The sequence below is a fragment of the Copadichromis virginalis genome, linkage group LG23, assembly GCF_057382275.1.
Source record: "Copadichromis virginalis isolate Kocher_CV1m ecotype Utaka linkage group LG23, C_Virginalis_male_GT1.1, whole genome shotgun sequence".
NCBI classification, from domain to species: domain Eukaryota; kingdom Metazoa; phylum Chordata; class Actinopteri; order Cichliformes; family Cichlidae; genus Copadichromis; species Copadichromis virginalis.
This window is the reverse complement of record NC_140639.1, coordinates 20,838,208-20,859,259: the sequence shown is the minus strand read 5'-3', so window position 1 is coordinate 20,859,259 and position 21,052 is coordinate 20,838,208. Positions and strand designations below refer to the sequence as shown.

Sequence of the window (21,052 nt, the reverse complement as noted above, 5' to 3'; positions counted from 1 at the left end):
TTGTAGTAAACTGTAAATTGTAAATATTGTAAAACTTTTCTCCTGTCATTTAATGGTCGGGCATTGTACAGCTACAAGCATTTCACCCCCATGTCATACTGTGTATGGTTGTGTGTGTGTGACAAATAAAATTTGAATTTGAATTTGAATTTGAATTTGAAATAGAGTCTAAAAGGGAGGCCTGTCCAGGCTTCTTCTTTAAAAGAAGATCTTCAGAAGTTTGTTTTTGTTCTTTATATGTAGTCTTTATGTATAGTCTATGCTGAGCTTAAAAACCACTCCAAGTTCTAGACATTGAAATGAAACTTCCTGAGGCCTTAGGTAGAGGCTTTAATGCTCACGTCTGTTCCCCAGCTGTCGGTGAAAACCTTCTGTAGAATCATCATTAGTGCCGCTGAGGGCTCAGATAAAGGGGTGATGCTGCAGCAGCTGCCCGAGTTTGAAACTGTACACCCTGACCTGCAGGTTTGACTCCCGTCTTCCCTCCAATGATGACATGGCACCTCAATGTTAATCTGCCAAACCTGCCATCTGACATTTAGCACACGACAGTGGCAGTGAGGTGCTAAGCCAATATTTACACGGTTGGTCTTCCTCTTCCCCCAAAGTCTTTATTAGATTTAATGTGTGTTTTGTTTTGTTTTTGCAAAGTTTAAGCTCAATTTAAGGGTGAATTTGTCTATATTTTATCCAATTTTCTCAAGAAAAATTCAAGAATCTTGAATCTTAAGATATATAAAAAATAATAAACAACCAGAAATCATAAAACCCTGCCATTAAAAAATACAGGCTGTTGAAGTTTGTGAATATAAAACTGAACTTTGCTGGAAATCTTTTTATAAATGCTCACAAAAGGAAGATTTAAACCTGAAAAAGAATGAAGAGCTGAGGTTACGAAGTTAAAACAGTTTCTCCATATAAAATGTGAATATTTGAGGGGCAGGAGAGGTTGATGTGGAGGAAGGAGGAGGCGGGAAAACATGGAATTGTCCGTTTTCTAGAAACAGTCCACGTTTGCGAGCAGGAGCAAATGCTGGTGATGACGTTATCTGCATGCACGTGTCCTTGGCTGGCAGGATATAAAAATCAGTCGGCTGGTCAAAGCGACAGAAGAGGAGAGAGCAACAGCTAAAAACCTCCATCCAGCGGCCGAGTGACGGGAAAACACCAGCAATAAGAGGACGAAGAGGTGCAGAAAAGTGTGGTGAGAATCATCATTTTCTTTAATAACTTTTTATAATGATATTAAAATTAATAAGTGCTTAAAATGCTTGAAAATCACTTATTGTTACATTTTTTAACTTTTACTTTTTAGTTCTTCACAGATGATGAATTTCTAATGATTGACTCAATTCTATTAGACTTGGATCTAAAAAAAATAAATTAAAACAAATACTGAGTAATATATTTTAAGATAAATTGTGAGAAAAAGACATTTGCTTCATCTCAGAACTGACAACAAGGATTTGGCATCAACAAAATATAAACTTAATGTAACTTTGCATAAGTTTATATAAAGTCAATGGTAATGTGTTGTTTAACCCAATATAATGTATTTTGCTAAAGAGATTACAGGTACTTTCATGCCTTTTATTATGATTTTTTTTTATGTACATGGGATGTATTTATTTATTTGATCAATTTCACAGTGATATCTGTTTTGTATACCTACTCTGTAAGTCACATTATGGTTATATATGTAGTGTTAATGTAACATAAATTAAATAAAAATATGTCAAATCAAAAATGAAACAAAAAAATGTATACATGAGGGTTTTTTTAACATTCTGTCTGTGCTTTTCTCTGATTGGTCAACAGGAGGATGTGTCCTATGTGGCTTTTGGTGGCATTAGTGGTAGTGGGCGGGGCCAGAGAAGTAGTCAGCCAGTGCTGGGAGCATCCGAGCTGCCAGGAGCTCAGCTCTGAGAGCAACATGATGGTAAACGCACAAACACACTGTTCACTCAGACCTGATTTAATGGGAGGTTCTTCTTTTTTTTTACCCAGAAGCTCACGTTTTCTTCTCTTTCTCTCCTGCAGGAGTGCATCCAGCTCTGTCACTCTGACCTCACCGCCGAGACCCCTGTCATCCCCGGCAACGCCCACCTCCAGCCCGCTGTCCCATCAGACGCCTCCTCACTTTCTTCTCAGGCCAAGCGCTCCTACTCAATGGAGCACTTCCGCTGGGGGAAGCCCGTTGGCCGAAAACGCCGCCCCGTCAAAGTGTACACCTCCAACGGCGTGGCGGAGGAGTCTGCTGAAGTTTTCCCCGAAGAGATGAGGAGACGAGAGCTTACCAATCAGCTGCTGGCAGAGGAAGGAGAGAAGGCTCAGGAGATGGTCGAGGAGGCGAAGGAGGAGCAGCAGCTCCTGAACGGGGTGCAGGAGAAGAAAGACGGCTCGTATAAGATGAAGCACTTCCGCTGGAGCGGCCCGCCAACCAGCAAACGCTACGGTGGCTTCATGAAGAGCTGGGACGAGCACAGCCAGAGGCCACTGCTGACGCTCTTCAAGAACGTCATCAACAAAGAAGGACAGCAGCAGAAGTGAGACCAGACGAGAAGAGGATGAGGCAGTGGAGAGAGGAGTGACAGGAGGAGGAAACGTTTTCCAAGGCAATTAGACACCAAAGAGTTCCCATTAACAGAGTGACCAATAAAAAAGCTCTGAAACTGCCATCTGTTACATGATCCTGATTGAGTGATGGAGAGGGGAAGAGTCTGAGAAAGATGTTTTGATATGTATTGATATATGTAAATAACTTTAATTATTAAATGAGTTATAAAAAGTTATTTGCAAGCAAAACAAGATACATCTTTTCTCTACACAAATGCATGAATCCAGAACACATGCACATCTACACCAGACACCTGCTACCTGTGATCCACATCCACAATAACAAACTTCACTTTGAGTTCCTCAAAGAAGGAGTAACAACAGCGATAAATCTTAATAGAAGTCAGTTGTTGAAATAGGTGAAAATGCTCTATGTGAAAAGTCTTTACATGTCAGTCTTGAAAAGGAGGAGTGTCCATCAAGCAGAATAAAGTGAGCTCATAAAATAAGCAGGAACTTACAATGGTGGGACTAACCCTTTATGATCAGTGGGATTTTTTTCCCCCAAAATAACAAAATCAATTAAACATTTTTAAGCAATATATTGTAAAAAATAAAAATGCCAGAGCAAATATGTAGCAGCTTTAGACCTGTGAGACACTGGCAACCTGTACAGGGTATACCCCAGCCCGCCCTATGGTAACTGCATTTTCTGTCAATTACTACATGGTTTAAGCTCTAAAGGGCTAATAATAAGAAGAAGAAGAAGAAGGAGAAGAAGAAGAAGAAGACTAGGTAAGAAAGAAAGTGAAATCATAAAAAAATAAAAGGTTGCTAAGAAAAAATCCACATTAAACAAAACTCCTAAACTAATACGTAATGACCAATATAAAGTATTGGGCCAGAAAAAAGTAAAGAAAAGGTAAGTGCTAAAAAAAAGAGCATGTAGCGTCATGGAAGAAATACGAATCACTGAACTAATCTAAAAAAAAACAAACAGCTATTGTCCTCAGAACAACCTGTACGTACATTTTTAGGTAAAGTATAACATTTATAACTACATAAACAAGTCTATGACTCAATACTGCTACAGTAGGAGCCTTGGTTCACAGAAAAAAACAAATCAATTGTGTGTGAACCTTCAAAATAAGGCAGGGCTGCACAAATGAAAATGAAAATGAAAACAAACTGTTGCTTGTCACAGCGAGAGGTCTGCTGTGTGTGAATAAGATGAGACGATAAAATTAACATGTACTATTTATTTAGTGCAGCATCATTTAACCATTAACAATACTTGTGTACAGATGCACCTCATGACTGGAGGATCAAACAGTAGGGCAGACTGGGAAATATGAAGTCAAACACTGAGTCAGTCCATTTCTAATACAAAAAGATCAAATCTGACAGCTATAAAGGAAACAGCCACACTAAATCACTAAAATGTAAAACTCTTTCCCTCACAGCCACTGATTCGTTTCTTTACCAAACAAAGTGCTTCAACATCATCACGAGGTTGCTGCTGAATGTCTTTAATAGACACAGAGGTCAGGAAACTTCATCTCATAGACCGGAGTCGATCGAGGTGCCGAATGTCCAGAGGGAGAAGGAGGAGGACGTATGATGAGTTCAAAGACCTGATTGAGTTTGGACTGAAGCAACGATGTCTGGAGAGACAAATAAAGGCATTATTTTAAAAAACAGTTTTAATCACATCAAGACAGATCATTTCATCTAGATGAAAATTTTTTTAACAACTTTACTAAACTAAAGTGAGCTCTTATTGGCTGAGAATCACATCGATGGCGTGGGTGTGGTGCTTTCAGCTGCTTTGTTAGAGTACAATAAGCTGCTCACCCTGGCTCCACACTGGGCAGCAATTTCCTCAAAGGGAGCTGTCTGAAACCTCTCCACCACCTCCATCCGCTTCCTCCTCTCCTCTTCCTCGACCACGCCTCTGTCCTCTGACAGAAAGAAAAACCAGATCAAAGACAGATCTTCTTTGTTGACGCTAACCCAGTGCTTCACTTTGAATTTCGCTGTTAATAGTTTCACTTACGTGGCTTAAATTAAATGGGCGTTTTTTTATTGTTAAAATTCTAATTTTAATGAAAATAAAATTATACAAAATAAGTCATTGTCACTATACGCTGAAGGGGACAATTTGAAGAATATTTCCTAGATGTTCACAAGTAAATCATGTGAAACTATTGATTTGAAATCGATGGCCTACCGATGGCGTTCTTCAGCGTCTCAAAAGTGATCTGCTCAGTCTGAGGTTTCTGCACACAGAGATATGATCAGACACAAAAACAGCGCGATGGACAAAAGGACAGGTACATTCAGCAGATGGGTACCTGTGGTGTATCAGGACAGAACGGAAGGTCCATGTCCACCTGCAGAGAGACGGCGTCTCCAATGCTCTTCCTCTTAGACAGACGATCCTCTTCTACAATAAAACAGTAATTCAGTCTGAATTCTACGAGACTGGGGCCTCTATCAGTGCACTCATACTGCTGCTAAAGTGGACCCTCAAACCCACTGCTATTAAATATTTACCTGCAGTTTTTGAGAAACATTACCATCAGCTTCTCAACAATGCTTTAGATCGTTTGTTCTTATTTACAGTCCATACTGGGATCTTGAACAATCATTGTTAAGTACTGTGTAACTACTATTGTTCAAGACAGTTCTACTTAAACTTTACTTACTTGCTTTTACTTTCTACTTACTTTTATATATTATTACACTGAGTATGGTATATACTACTTACTACCAAACACAAAGTCTAAATTACATAAAATGACATAAATAAAAACCCAGTGTGAAGCTTTGGGTCTTTGATAAATTGATTTAATATTAAGGGTGTGTTTGAGTTAGGGTGACCATATTTTGATTTCCAAAAAAGAGGACACTTGGCCCAGTCATGAAGAATTTTAATAATACTGTTTGTTTAAAGTATTTTTTAACATATTTAAAAGATGCCTTCTCTGTTAATAAATGTTGAAATCAAAAATGTTTTATAGGCTTTTACAAGTCAACAAGCGCAAAAGAAAATAACTTAAAAACCTCTGGAATTAAATAATGTTACAGAAATAATGCCTCATCTGTATAAGAAAAATTACCAGTGAGGTACCAGTAAGGTGTTGTGCAGTGGTTTCTGCTGTCTCATTTGACATTTCTAACTTCAATTAATTTTGTTTGCACGCCACCATTCTTCCAGTCGAAGTATGATTGGGAATATTTTCTCTGTTCCTTGGTTACTTAAGTCTGAGAAAGAGCTTCAAGAGTGACTTCCACTGAATCCAGCACTATCACACCATTGACAATAGCTGGCAGGCACTGCTGAACTTTTTAGCTGTGTTAAAGTCTGGAAATGCTTTTTTTTTTTTTTTTTTTTTAAGCAACACACTAGTGCAATCCATGGATCTGTAACTACTGTGATGCTTCATAGTATGAAATGCCAGTGCACCTTCTGCTGCAGATACAACAGCATCCTCGTTTTTCCCAGGTGTAACAAAGAACTCAGTCAACTTACTAGATGAATTTTCGCCTCGCACAGCCTTTTTATGTTTTTCTGTGTCCATGTAAGCAACAAGATCTCCGGCACCTTTGTTAGACACACAAACGTAAGTGCCAGCTCTGCACACAGTGCACTACGCCTCCCATTTATGATACGAGGGAAATTTCTTTTGCAGTTTGTCTGAAAATATGCACTTGCACTTTGGCATCTTTTGGCATCTTTTCAACACGCCGCTCTGCACTCTGTCCCGTCTGTGAGCACGGAACAACCACTTACAACACAGCAGTTCAAGGATGACGTTGCACATATGGGTCCTCTATAGGCCTATAGGAAAACCCAGACATTTTCATCCATCTTGAAAATCCCCCCGGATGCCCCGAACAGAACGTGAAAAGTTCACATGTCTGGGGAAAAGAGGATGGTTGGTCACCCTAGTTTGAGTACCTGTTAACTGAGGTGTGTACGGTGTGTTGAAGCGTTCACAGTGTGCGCTGTAGCTGCTTCCTGCCAGGGCCTCGCAGATCTTTGATTGGATGAACAGCAAAGCTTCATCCACCTTCAGCTCACCTTCTGGGAGTCTGATACACACACACAAAGTTATAACACCAAGACTTTAAAAATCCTGGTGCTAGACAAACAAAGCTGAGGTACAACCAAGCTAAACAATTGAATCTGTATAAATGTACATTGGACAGAAGAACTGGGCCACCTGCACACTACACCTACAGGAGCCGCTTGACAACAGAAACCTGTGCTATGAAGCCCTTGGTGTACACTTTTGTGGTGATGCTAATGCTAGGAGCCCTGCAGTTACTGAGTGAGCAGAGTGACGTTTACATACTGTTTGCCTCAGCACTTGGCAACCCCACGGCTTGCAGCGGATCAGTTGCCACAGTCGTGAGCTGACTAGTTGCATGATTGATTGGATTGATTTTGTCTATACTGCGAGTTACCAGAATCAACCATAACAAGCATATTATTAAGAATATTGAGAACAATATAAGGTCAGCATGGTACTGTTTAATAGTTGATGTTTTTATGCTTTTTCTACTAGAGTTTCAACACTTTAGTAAAGTGTAATTACATAACTCAATAACATAAAATACTATATTTTATTTGTTTTTTAACTTTAAAATGGGGCTAACCTGGCAATATTTATTCTGCTTTTCGATTATGTAAATATGTGGGTGTCTGGTTGAATTTCTACTCTTATTTCTAACTAAAGTTTTAAATTTTATAATGTTTTAATACAATCAATTAGTGCGCCTCTCGCTCTACCTGGGTTTGTCACAAAACATGACTTCGGGCAGCAGGTGAGGAGCATCCTTCTGTCGACTTTCTATCACCTGAAGATCCAAAACAAACACACAGTCTGTGATGTTGTGCTAACAAACACCTTTGTTTCTCATGTTGTCTCTCACACACACACACACACACACACACACACTTACACCGACTTCACCTGAGTGATGTGCTGGTGGAGTGTTGGAGGCGGGCCAAGTTGTGACAGCAGGTTGAGGAAGGCGGCGCAGAGGGCGTGGATCCCACAGCGATTAAACACTGACAAACACTCCTGATTGGAAAGAGTCATCTCCTGTGCAGCAAATCACAGGAAAGTTAAAGGGAGAGGAAGAAGCAATGTGCTATTTTATTTATTGTTTATTGTAAACACCACACACTGCAACATTAATAAACTAAGCTTTGCCCCTACATGGGCCTTTAAATCATATCACAGAGGTTCTGCCTACCTGCAGAGCCAGGATCAGTCGAATTAGATCCACCACAACCTCCTCATTGGCCAGTTCCACACTTAGAACAGCCAATAGGGTGAAGAGGGCTTGGTAGTGGCTGCGTCCACTGTTCTCCTCCCTAGAGGCCAGGTAGACGTGTCTGTAGAGACGCTGAGCATGCTGCATGAACACAAACACATCATGCTGAAATGTGCAAATATGTCCAAGCATTTCACTACATATCGTACTGTGTATAACTGTGTAAGTGACAAATAAAATTTGAATTTGAAAATTTGAATTTGAAATATCATGATGTACACTTAAGACCACCCGTTTTATCCCTGCCTTTAAAAGCCATCTGATCAAATCTTGGTGTAAATCTCTGAAATAAATTCTTCCAACCTCGAACCTCCGAACTAGTGACATCATTCGTGGTGTCTCTGATGATGTGAGCTTACCTTCCTCATGAACAGGTTGTCCTGTCGAGAGCATCTGTCCTCTTTCATTTCCAAGGATGAGACATCAAATGCCACACTGTAGACACATAACCAATAACTTATCGATCCTCAACAGGTCAGTTCACGCCTTTAGACAAATGCTATTTTTCAGTTTTCTGCTATAATAAATCCACAATGGTAGGATCAAAATGAACAGCCATGCGGGCTCTATGGATGAGGGAACCATAGGAGCACTTTAAATAAAATGCATCTGGCCATGACTTTAATTTTGAATTTAAGGTAGAGACTGAACAACAGTCTTATAAGGCAGATTCACAGATTCTTTCAAGCCTGTTGTAAAAATGTGTGTAAAGCAGTATCTTTGTTTAAATAATCTGAAACGCCTCCAACCTTTTTAGAATGACCAACAATGCTATGTGATCCTCCTTTAAAAGGATTATTGCAGATCATCTTTTAATGAGAGAAAAGTGGAAGTATTTACATTATGTTCATCACAAGCTAAAGACAATCAGCAGGTCTGCAGTGACATCCCCCTGCCACAGGGTGGAGCTCTTTACAACTCATTATTCTCCACATGGGTCATTAGTCTCTGGTAGTAGTGGTGTTGTCTCTGTGGAAGTGTGACCTGGCTGTGGTGAGCCGGGAGGCGTTGTGGCGTCTGTCAATGAGCGAGGTGAGGATGGACAGAACAAGCAGGCGGATCTCCGGATCCTCCATCAGCGTGAAGGACAGCAGAGGCTCCAGGAAAGACGAGGGCAGCGCCGTCAGCAGGTTGCTACTTTCGTAATGCTCTGACACCTGAGGCACAGAGGAGGGACAGCGAGCATGTCAGACTGACAGGAAAATGTTATTTAAGCTTGCATGAATACAGCTTCAAAGATTACAAAGATGAGCCTCAAGTGCTGTAAATTCTGATTTATTTGAACCATACGTTATTCATCTTGATGCATGCTCAATCATCCAGGTAAGTAAATCTCCAAAAGTTGATTCTGTTCATCTGGACGTAGCGTTTTGTGGGAGGACCACTCTCAGCATCGACCAAGTGTGTTTGCTTTTGGAACTGTGTCTTCATTCCACCTACTTCACATACAAGGGTCAGTTCCACAGGCAGAAACATGGGTGTGCCATGGGCTCCCCAGTTTCACCTATCATGGCCAATTTGTACATGGAAGAAGTGGAAAAGAGGGCTTTGCGATCCTACCCTGGAACACCACCAAGCCATTGGTTCAGATATGTGGATGACACCTGGGTGAAAATCAAATCTCACCATCCCCACAGACACAGTGTCCAGGGAGGCAGAAGAACAGCACATCAAAAAGGCCCTGAGTAAATGTGGTTATCCCATCTGGACTTTTGTCAAAGCTGGGAAGGCGCCAAAAGAAAGCTCCAGCCGATCTAGGAGAGAAGGACAACCGCTGCCTAAGCGAAAACATGTAGTGATCCCATAAGTGTCAGGAGTATCAGAACAGCTGAGACGCATTTTTTCTAAACACCGGGTGTCTGTGGCTTTTAAACCCCAAAACACGCTGTGCTAAAAATTGGTCCATCCCAAGGATCGAGTCCCTGACACAAACAGAGTAACATAGTGCACGCTGTTAAGTGCCAGGAGGATTGCCAGGATTTATACATCAGGGAAACCAAACAACCTCTGGCGAAGCGGATGGCACAACACAGAAGAGCTACCTTGTCAGGCCAGGACTCTGCAGTCTGTTCACACCTACAGGCCAGTGGACACTCTTTCAATGATGAGGATGTACACATCCTGGACAGGGAGGAACGCTGGTTTGAGTGCGGAGTCAAGGAGGCCATTTACGTGAAAAGGGAAAGACCATCTCTGAATCGAGGAGGGGGCCTAAGGGTACATCTTTCACCATCTTACAATGCTGTGATTGTAGCCATTCCCCAACTCTCTGTGAATGGTACTCATGGCCATTGATCAGTGGGTTTTGGTCAGTGGTCAATTGATCAATGGTCATGAGAATTTGCATAGTTAAGATTAAGGAACTGACCTTCCAGCCCATTGTTCCTTCAGTGGGCTGGTTTCAGTCATTATGCAAATGTACTGTTTATAAGATTAGAGAAACCTGCAGTCAGCTGAGACTGAAGAAGTCACTTGGATGAGTGACGAAACGTTTCTCCCACAAAACACTACGTCCAGATGAACAGAATCAACTGTTGGAGACATACGTTATTCAGCTTTATTCAGTCATACGACTTTAATCAGCGAGTGTAGAATCAACTGCTGTTTATCTGATAAACCAATAAACAAAACACCATTTCATTTTGATTATCTCAAAATCCACTGTAAATTTGCACTTCACCGACTCTCCAGGTTTTCCTTTATCATTTTAACTGTGTGCTTTCAAAAGGTAAGAGCAGAGCTGGAGGGTTTTAAAGAGACCTCACCTGTAGGAGAGACTTCAGCAGCATCACCTGTATCATCCTGCTGCCTTCAAACCTGAGTCAAGAATATTATTTCACAAAATTAAGGTGTTTTACAAGTATTTTGTCAAATACTAGGTGAGTACAGTGTTAACTACAAGCAATAGAGAGCACAGAAAGTTAATGTGAATGGTACCCGGAGTTGGGTGAACCCAAGGCTGGGTAGATACCAGGAACAGGAATCTTCCCCATGATGAACAGCATGACCTCTGACCTCTGGTAAATAGGCAGTGTGTTGGCAAAGGATCCTGAAATGTCATGAGGTAACATCAGCTCAAATGAAGTAAATAAAATGAAAAGTACAAAGAAAAGTTTGTCACCTTTAATGCAAAAAAGTGCTAAAATACCACCATGAACACACCAATAGTTTTAATGACGGCGTCCTGCAGTTTTTTCTCTTCAATCGAGCTGGTTTTATGTTTACCACCATTGTCATAGTAACCAGTCAGCTGGTAGTCCACGCTCTGCCTGAGCTGTCGCAGTAACGTGTTGAACACCTCCAACACTGTGGGACCTGCAGAGTACAGTATAAGTAACATTAAGCATTTCTGTGTATATATAAACAGATGTGTGTGTGAGCTGGAGGCTCACCGACAGATCCAGTCGCTTCTATAACGGCTGCTTCAGACAGGACCTCCACAATCCCAGCTCTGACTGAAGCTGGACTCCTGCTGTTGGCATCCAGGTGACCCAACAGCTGCTGGATGACCAGATGGGAGTGCTGGGACTGACCAAGAGTTCAATTCAGTTACAGAATAACAGGTGGAGTGACACGTAATATAGCCACTACAGCTGGGGACAGTTAAGTGCTTTAGAGGTAAATGTAGGATGAGTAAAAGGAATGTACCATTAGCAGTGTTTATTATTATTTATTTCCCACATTTTGTACTTAAAATAATAATTATTAGTTCAACTTTGTAGATTTAACTATGTTGAAAATACATTTAAATTAACTTTCAGTTACTCTACAGTAAGATTAAGATTAAGTAATTGTGCTTAAATGCTTAAACAAATGCATTTTGTTAAGTTAATCTTAGGTTAAACTTGTTATTCTTATTTTTCAATACTTAAACTATAATATTAAATACTACAATACTTTCTAATAATTAAGAAAGAAATTAACATAATTAAGTTGACATTATTGTTACATAAATATAACAGCAGTTAAATTTGATTTAAAATGATGTTATCATACATTTACAAAACTAAACTGAATAAAGTAATTATGTTTAAGCTAAAGCACGTCCTAAAGTACTCAAATTAAGTACACACAGTTAAAATAAGTAAGTTCATTCTTTCTACAGATACATATTTAAATTTACAGTCAAAGAGTATTTCCTTTAAGTTCCTTTGAAGGGCATTTAAATATATGTTACTTTCAAGCTGAGGTAATTTAAATGTATTAATTTAACTTGCTGTATGAAATGACAACTATTACTATAGTGCAGTATATACAGGATTATCAGTGTAATAACAAACCTGAATAGAGTACATGATGATCTGAAAACACTGAACAGCAAACCCTCGTCCCTGCCAAAGACTGTGACTGTCCAGGTGCCTGAAAGACAGTCCAGCAATCTGTATGTAATGATTTATTATTATAGCATATCATATATACTAGAAACTAAATAAATACTGCTGCTACTACTGATTTTGACCTCTATTAGTACAGCTACTCAGAATAAACAATAAACAGAGGTTGAGCATGAAGGTATGTGCAAGATAAATAAGCATCATTTTGAACTTCAAAGAGTCCAACAGTATTATATATGAATATGTGTAAATATCAGCAGATAGAGTCGAAGGAAGTTAGATACTTTCTTTCTATCTATTTTGATTGAGTGTTTGATGTTTTGACTCCATACTTCAAAGAAATTATTAAATCTTTGTTAATCTGTTTCTGTGTACTTAATATAAAGCACTCTGCTTTCGTAAGGAGTAATACTACTATTGTGCTATAAATATAGTGTATATCTTACATGAGTACTGGTTTGATAGCGTTGTTAATGTGTCCATAAGCAGCTCGGCACAGCAGCTCCCTGAAACAAACCTCTGTCTGCTCTGCTGGAGATCCGCTGAACAAAGAGGGAAATGCTGAAAACAAGCCACTAACCAAATCTCATACAATATTCTGAGTAATTTAACTGTTTAAATGTACTTTCAGTGACTTTTGGCTTTGTTTTATTTGACCACATGATTTAACAGCACCATAAACAGCATAGCAAACGTATTAAATTTCTTATCAATTTTACAAAATCTCAAAATTAGCTGATGTTTAGAACAGAATGTCACCAGCTGAATGTGGGAACCAACGGCAGTGCTTTTAAATATAATCCTAAACACAGATGTCACTTTATTTATCTAGCAGTAAAACGTGTAGGTGTACGAGAGTGTTAACATTAATACATGTCTATACCTGTCGTTTTGTGAGTGTTGCTGCAGATTGACCAGCAGGGCAGGGACAATCTGCTCCATGTGACGCGGCTCCCAGATGTTCACCTGCAACTCATCGTCTACCGTCTTCCTCACCACGCCCTGCAGCCCGCGGATCCCCGACACACGGATCCTAAACACACACAAACTTCATAAGTTTACCCACAAACACACTAAGTACACGTTCATCTCCAGACTCTGGAGCTGAGTTTTGTTTTGATGTTTGTTTTATGTTCATAATTTTGGATTATTCCACAATATTCCTCTTATACAGAGAGAAACGTGCATGAATCATCAATACTATTCAATAATTTGCTGATATAAAAAAAAATTTAACATATGAAAAGGCATAACCTGAGGATGCTTACATATCTAATCAAATGGTTGATTACTAAAATTGTTGATTATTTGTGTTCTGGCACTCACAATTGTATACCCTTCTTAAATAATGTCTGTGAGTTCGTATCAAGTCAAAGTTAAACCTCAGAACTGACTTGTTTCTGGTGTCAAGGTCTTCGTGATCAGAGTGACACATCTCACTGAAGCGAGACACGAAGAAATCGTAGCTCCGGTGATATGACGGTGTGTCCTCCTCGATGTTTGCAAACTTTACAAACTACGCAACACACAAAATGAGCCTCTTAATCCATCAAAACACACTGAAAAGCAACTACACATGACAAATTTAGAAGCAGAAGTAAAACTGCTCAATTTTGAGTATTAAAAGAAATTTCAAATGTAAATTTTACTTATAGTTTGCCCTTTAATTTGAACTTAGATCTACTTAAAAAACAAATAAATTAATTAAACTTATGGATAATTAATTAACCTTTTAATTGACAGTTCCGAGAAACATTCCTACTGTGATACAACTTCTACTTTGTAAAATTCATTAAGAGATTTTACATTCCTTCATTAGATGAAATGCTTGCAGTTCCTCATAATACATGAAACTTAATGAATGTTAAAAGACTGGTGAATGGTCAAATGAACAAATAACCATTAACAAATTAACATCACTACTGCAGCTTGTGATTAGTAAATGTTTCCTTTACTGCAAACCCATGAACACTTTACCAAGATCTCAAAGCTTTTAAATGCTGTCCACTGTTGCAGGGTGTTACATACAGAGTTGGTGGCGAGTATGTGGAGGTGTGGTTTGTCAGCCTCCAGCAGTAGACGCAGTGTGCTGAGAAAACTCTCCACCAGCAGGTTGATGCTCTGACAGTGACATGCAAGCAACAGCTGCTCCATCGCCTCCATCGCTATGCACACATACCTGAGAGGGGCGGGAAAAAAAATCCCATTGCTGTTAAACATGTGTGTCATATTTTAAACCCCTGAGATCAGTCACTCCTCTAGAGATGGTGGGCTGATTTCAGAGAAGTGTGAAGCTTGTAATACTTAAAAGATCTTAAATACTTAAAAGACCTGAACTGCTGATTGCTTTACAGGGATACTCTAGATCCTGACTTCTGAATGTCTTTTTTCAATGATTTTTAAGTAGAATTTTATTCATTTAAGCTGCCAGTTAGCATAATGATTTTAAGGCCATCTGTGTGGGCTTTAGTGTGTTTGTGTGTACTGACCCGTAGCGGTGGCGGTTCAGCTCTCTGGTCAGACGCTCTGACAGGTACGCAGCAATGCGGTCGAGCTTCTCCGGAGCAGACAGAGCGAAGAAGGTCAACTTCTCCATGTTGGCTTTCACCAGCCCTTCCTGATCGCACACACACAAATACACACAGAGATGTTGTTACTGTGTAGCTTATTGAAACTTCATGAATATGTGAAATAAAGATGACATTTTTGGATTTTGATTACATTTGATACTGAAGCACTAAAATAAATGTAAAGACTGTGCGGTGTAGATGTACAGGTGTTTACCTCAGGGTCTTCTGGGAAAATGTTGTCGACCAGCCGCTTGTAGCGTGGCCGAAGGGCCCAGCAGCAACCACACAGCCCTGAACACAGAGACACGTTTCAATTTCCCCCTTCAGTTACAATGTATTTGAAACAAAGTCTGAAACACAGCAGGCTTCAGAGAAACATTTCCATATTTAAAATGTCCTCTAATAATTTTAATAAATTAAAATGTTGATCTCTGATTTAAAATAGTCACAATTTTTAGGAGTTATTAAGGAATGGACTTTTTTTAGGAATTCTGAAATTGAGAATTTTTTCTTTTCCATTGTTTTTGATAGTTAATAATAATAACATTCAGCCTCTGTTGGAGCTAGAAAACTGTGGAGTAATTTTTGTAATTTCATTAGTTTGTAAATATATAATATACTAAATACAGAAAGACACAAAAACTCTTTAAAATGTTATAAAGCAGGTTGAATTATAATAAAAACCTGTTTTCAGTAGTGAGTTTTTAAAAAATGTTTGTAACAGCCTAAAGTGGGCAGTCGAGTTTATGGATTGTACTGGACGTTTATAGATTTTCTTTGATTTTCATCTCTCTCCATGTTCGGCGTCACGGCTTTTGGGGGATTAAAGGAGACAAGAGATCTGCCACTGGTCAGCTGCCAGCACAACACACAAACGCTCGTCTTCCTGACTTTACGAGGCCCCTGAATGACACACTGAACATAAACCTGATTCAAACCTGAATCTGTAAACCAAACTGTCCTAAAGTGAAGACTCTGCAAAAAGATGTGGTTCTCACAACAACAGGCCTACGAGTGCACGCACACACCACACACACACACACACAATGCAGCAGTGAGAACACATCTTAATCCTGCAGTGGTTTGTTATGTAATGTGTTTATATTGTTTGTGTTTTTTAGTTAGCAGAGCTTAAAGAATCCGCACTGTCACTGCGAGTATGCTGTTCTGTCTCAAAAACCAGGACAGGTGGCATGCTTGGACCTTCAGACCCTGCAGAACCAGCAGATCATACTTTTCTGAGAGCTTTTTCATGAGTTGGTTTTAAATTGTATTTTTTTTACTGTTTATTTTGTTGTTCAGATGAATTATTAGTTACAATATATGATATGATAAATCCCATGAGAGTGGTATGTTTGGTTTTTATTTGTTTTGTTAATAAGAATAATAAGAATAATGGTCATTGTCAGATCATTGAGAGATGATTACGGATCCTCACATAATTAAGTAAAGTAACAAAGACTCTTTTCTTGAACTATTTGATATTATAAACACAAATATATTTTAGGCTTCAGTAAATTAAACACTACAGCCAGCAAAACCTGACTGATAAATTGACAAACAGTTGACGTATTAGGGATAATTAAATAAAAGAAACACACACAAAATTAAAATGAACCAACTTTTAATGACTCAAATCAGTAGTTCATTCATTCAACTTAAAATAAGAAAAAACTCTATCTGCATTGAAGAAAAGGAGTCTACTGGCTTAACATGCTCAGAATTTTGCACTTTGTGATTTGTGAAAATGTCTCTATTTTATTATACAACACAGGGGCCCTGCTGCCGTGTTTCAGGTACATGTATGAAATTTGGTCATACTTCCAACATGTTAAAGACACTCTTCTGAGAGCCATCACCATGGCAATCAAGAAACCTTTAAAAGAAGTGGTAGCTAGTGTATGTTAACACTTTTTCTAAACAGAATTGTTTTAATGACATCGAATACTATTTTAAAAAGTAATTTTTCAAAAATTTGCTCAAATCGGGGTCTCAGTTTGTGAGGGGCGTGTCCAAAAACATCAATCAATACATTAAAGGCCGTGACTCTATCAGGTACTGCTGTGACACTATGTTAACATTATTCACAGCAACACAATGAACAACTAGCAGGCTTTCCTTTAATGTCACACAGTTTTTGTAATAAACATTACGTTTCTGCAACAGCCAATCAGAAATCCGCATGCCTACAGGAAACACTTTAATCCCAGCGTGCCTTGATACGCCCAATTATCACTGCTTGCAGCTGTAATTAATTTTATTATTATTAATGTTATTATTATTGCCTTCATAACATTTGTTTGAAACTGTTAAACTAGAAAAAAACACATCCAGTAAGTTGTCCCTTTAAAATACATTGACATCATGACTAACAGGTAGATTTGAGGAGAGAAGCTGATGCAGAGGTGAACTGTCGCACATCTTTTCAGGACTAAGTGAAGCTTCATTTATGCCTCTGTTTGATCTTTAAATCTATTTCTATTTATTTTGAGATAAGGCTTAATAAATAAAAAGAATTGTTCTTACCGTACATAAGGATGACTCGTTCAGCTCACATCTACACTGTCACATACACCACACACACACACACACACACTTGTGGTTAATCCTCCACACACATACACACTGATGTGGCCCCGCCTCCTTTCATTCACCGTCAGTTATAAAGCTCGTATCTCGATGGTCAGATTAAGTGTCAGAGGACAATGTTGAAAACGCTTTTGCATGTTAGCTGTTTAACTCCAGATTAAAGATTTAAAATAAAACAAAAAGATGCTGTTTGTTAACGAGTTTGTTAAAATGAAATAAGACAGATTTAACAGTGTAGTATTTATACTCCCACAGGCTCTTAACCCTGAAAGACTTTTCTGTGTGTGTGTGTGTGTGTGTGTGTGTGTGTGTGTGTGTGTGTGTGTGTGTGTGTGTGTGTGTGTGAGTGAGTGAGAGAGAGAGATCCGGGCCATGTGCAGCAGCTCAGCGCTCTGTAATCTGCTCTGGATTTATTCATCATTCCAACCGAAAATGAAAAAAATAAACATCAGAAACCTGCAGAACTGAAAACATTCATCTGCTCTGTTTTCACTGCAGAAAGGGAACAAAACTGAAACTGACATTCATTTGTCTTCTTCTCTTAAATTATCGCTCACTTTCTGGCTGTTTAATATAATGTTGCTTACATGTTTTAGACTTAATAAGTGAGCCCATGTGGGGGAAAAAGACAGTATTAGGACAGAAAGTATTTGATGTTTTTCTCTTTTGAAAAAGACAATCGGTCTGATGGTAGTTTTATTGGGTTGTGTTGAGATCTAGTGTGATAAAAAAAAATCCACATATATTCAGTAAAAATATGAAAAGATAATTAAGTGTTAGATGCTCATTCAAAATGTCGAAGTCGAGTCGGAGCAGGAGTTGGGCTGATCTTGTATATTATATGATCTAATTTCCAGAACTTTGGACCATGAAAGTAATGCTATCAACAGACTGTTGGTCCACAGTGGGATGTAATTTAAAAGCTCTGTTTATCAACAATAACTTGCACTAAACCTAATATTATATGTTATTCTTGTTAGGCTTGGCTGCATCTATTTATCCCAGTTAAGTCTCCTGCATAAGTCTTAAGTTGTTAGCCAGTTATTCCTCTTTCCTGATTCTATTGAGATCAAAGTTTACACAGTGGACTTCATTTTTTTTATTTAGTTAGACCCAAAACTAAGGACTGAGTGTATAAACACATCAGGAAAGTGTTTACCAAGGTCATGGGGAATATTAATAAGAAAATTAAAGGTACTTCTGCTTTGGCTTCTGTTTTAAGAATTTAAAAGTACACCCATCCTTTATCTGTTTGATTCAAAGACGTCTTCCTCACAAACATTGTTGGAGTCGTAATGTGAAGCAGCCAGTGTATTCGCTGTATCCGTTACCTCCGGGTGTCTGGTGGTCCAGCACAGAGCAGCAGTCCTGCAGCAGCCGCCTTGGAGCCTCAGTTACGGCCGGCATGGCAGCCCTCGGCAGCGACATCCCCCTGGGCAAGCTGGGTATGGTCACGCCACGGGGCATACTGGGTAAACTGGGCAGAGTGGGCATACTGGGCATGGTGATTCCTCTGGGTAAACTGGGAGGGTTGATGCCTCGGGGCAAAGAGTTCAGCAGTGCTGGCATGGTGACCCCCCGTGGCAAGCTGGGGAACCTGGGAAGAGTCCCTGGCATCTCTGGAGAAAAAAGAAGAGGTCCTGAGGAAGAGGAGAGGAGACCTGTGGATGGGGAGAGGTGGAGAAGGGAAATAAGAACACGGATTGAAATGAAAAGCCTGCCTCTTAAAATTCTTCTGAATTTAACCCCTTCAGATCTGCAGCTCTGATACACCAACTTCCTCAGCAGAGCCCAACATGAGGGAACCAATCAAAGTTTGCGTCCCTGAAAATCTTGACCCCAATTATTTTCCATTTATTCCCCACAAACGTTTGGTTTGGTAATTAAGTAAAAAACACAAAGAAAAGAAATTAAAGATGTACTAACTAGTATTTACAGCATTACCTATATATGTATTATATTATAACACATGGGTCAAAAAGTCCTGTGTTTAAACTTATTATTAATAAAAGTCCTGCTTTGATTGAGGATTTCATGATAAATGCTGATTTATTAACTGTACTTTAGCTTCACATTACTGTAGATGAGTGTAAAAGAAGTGTTTTCACATGTGAGTTTTACTGAAGATGATGATGAAGACAGCAGTGTAAAATAAAAAGCGATGTCCTACCTGCTCGTCTGCAGCGTCGCTCTCTTGCAGCTGTTTCCCTCCAACACGCTCAACAACTGTTTATGTAACATCTGTTGAGCCCCTGCTCCCCGTCAGGCTCGGTCAATAATCAATGAGAGCGATCGATACCCGGCTCTGCATGCTGGAGCGCCTCTGACATCACAGCACATCAGGAAGAGGAGGAGGAGGAGAAAGATAAGGAGGAGGAGTTTCCTGAAACCTCCAGCTGTTTGAGGAACTTTAATGACTTCAATCATTTTAAACTTTAAAAAGTGAAACAAACGCCGTTCTTCGATTGCTGTGCAGGGAAGAAAAAACAAGCGCCTCTCACCCTCCTCTTCTTCATCCTTCTTTCAGCCAGGAGAGAAATCCTCTTCCCAGCATGCTGCTGGGCTGTAGGAGTGGCTCCCTCTGGTGTCTGATTAAGATTAATGCAATAAAAGCAGCAATAAAAAAAATCTGAGTGGATGTTTTCCACCAACCTGTCAGGGTGCATTCTGGGTTGTGTAGGAAAATGGTTTACAAGGACTTTTAAACAGAGAGTTTATTATCTGCGTCTTTGATGTCTAAAGCTAATTTCCTCCTTCAGAACAGCTGTACACGAGGTGAGTTTATTTATAACCCCTGTTTAAATTGTATTAAGGCTAATAAATTAGCATTTTATTGTTGGGGTTTTCTCTGTTTTCCTTGTATTACTACTACTATTAATAATAATACATTTTATTTATAGGCGCCTTTCACACTCTCAAGGTCACCTTACAGTAACACGTAAACAATACCATAAAAACATAAGAAAAATGTATATATAGCAAACATGGTAAGATAAAAGACATAAAGAGTCATAAAAGTATAAAAACAAATATAAAAACAAATATAAAAACTGAGCAAGGTAAAAATGGCCTAAGACAGATCAGGTGTATGCAATTCTAAATAGATGAGTTTTGAGACGTGATTTAAAAGTGGTGAGACGGTCCGGAGAGCAAGTGGAAGTCCATTCCAAAGTCTCGGGGCAGAACAACTAAAGGCTCTGAGTCTAATGGTAGTCAGGCGAGCAGGTGGAACAGACAGAAGGGAAGCTGAAGAAGAGCGGAGTGTAGGAAGGGGCGAGTATGTATGAAGAAGATCGGATAGATATGGAGGAACAAGGTTATGAAGCGCTTTGAAAGTGAGAAGCAGGATCTTGAAATTGACACGGAGGTGAATTGGGAGCCAATGGAGCTGTTTAAGAACAGGTGTTATATGTTCAGTGGATCTAGTTCTGGAAATAATACAAGCAGCTGTATTTTGAACTAACTGCCATTTATGGAGGGATTTATGAGGTAGACCATAGAGAAGAGAATTACAGTAATCCAGACAAGATGTGACAAGAGCATTGACAAGTATGGCGGTACTGTGTGGTGTGAGTGAGGGACGAAGACGGTTAATATTACGAAGATGAAAGTAGGAAGACCAAGTGGTATTATTTATATGTGCTGTGAAGGACA

The 21,052-nt window shown here is 39.3% G+C and overlaps 2 protein-coding genes across 2 annotated transcripts; one reads left to right on the top strand and one right to left on the bottom strand.

The window, feature by feature from the left end:
• The first annotated feature begins 1,111 nt into the window (after positions 1 to 1,111).
• LOC146680773 (pro-opiomelanocortin-like) lies at positions 1,112 to 2,676 on the top strand. Its single transcript, XM_085449949.1, has 3 exons — positions 1,112 to 1,204; positions 1,819 to 1,939; positions 2,041 to 2,676. The coding sequence occupies exons 2-3, from the start codon at positions 1,823 to 1,825 to the stop codon at positions 2,548 to 2,550; spliced, it is 627 nt and encodes a 208-aa protein (XP_085306075.1). The 5' UTR covers positions 1,112 to 1,204; positions 1,819 to 1,822; the 3' UTR covers positions 2,551 to 2,676.
• Positions 2,677 to 3,763: 1,087 nt separating this feature from the next.
• Positions 3,764 to 19,772, bottom strand: LOC146680772 (protein EFR3 homolog B-like). The gene is made up of 23 exons (XM_085449930.1): positions 19,569 to 19,772; positions 18,730 to 19,059; positions 15,024 to 15,100; positions 14,729 to 14,856; positions 14,268 to 14,418; positions 13,634 to 13,755; positions 13,123 to 13,272; positions 12,686 to 12,781; positions 12,186 to 12,264; positions 11,298 to 11,433; positions 11,068 to 11,220; positions 10,843 to 10,954; positions 10,671 to 10,722; positions 8,890 to 9,062; positions 8,265 to 8,340; positions 7,825 to 7,986; positions 7,539 to 7,670; positions 7,355 to 7,422; positions 6,521 to 6,654; positions 4,911 to 5,002; positions 4,787 to 4,835; positions 4,411 to 4,517; positions 3,764 to 4,220 (listed from the first exon to the last, which is right to left on the bottom strand). Exons 2-23 carry the CDS (start codon positions 19,013 to 19,015, stop codon positions 4,086 to 4,088), a joined length of 2,670 nt encoding a protein of 889 aa, XP_085306056.1. The 5' UTR covers positions 19,016 to 19,059; positions 19,569 to 19,772; the 3' UTR covers positions 3,764 to 4,085.
• Between the last annotated feature and the right edge of the window lie 1,280 nt (positions 19,773 to 21,052).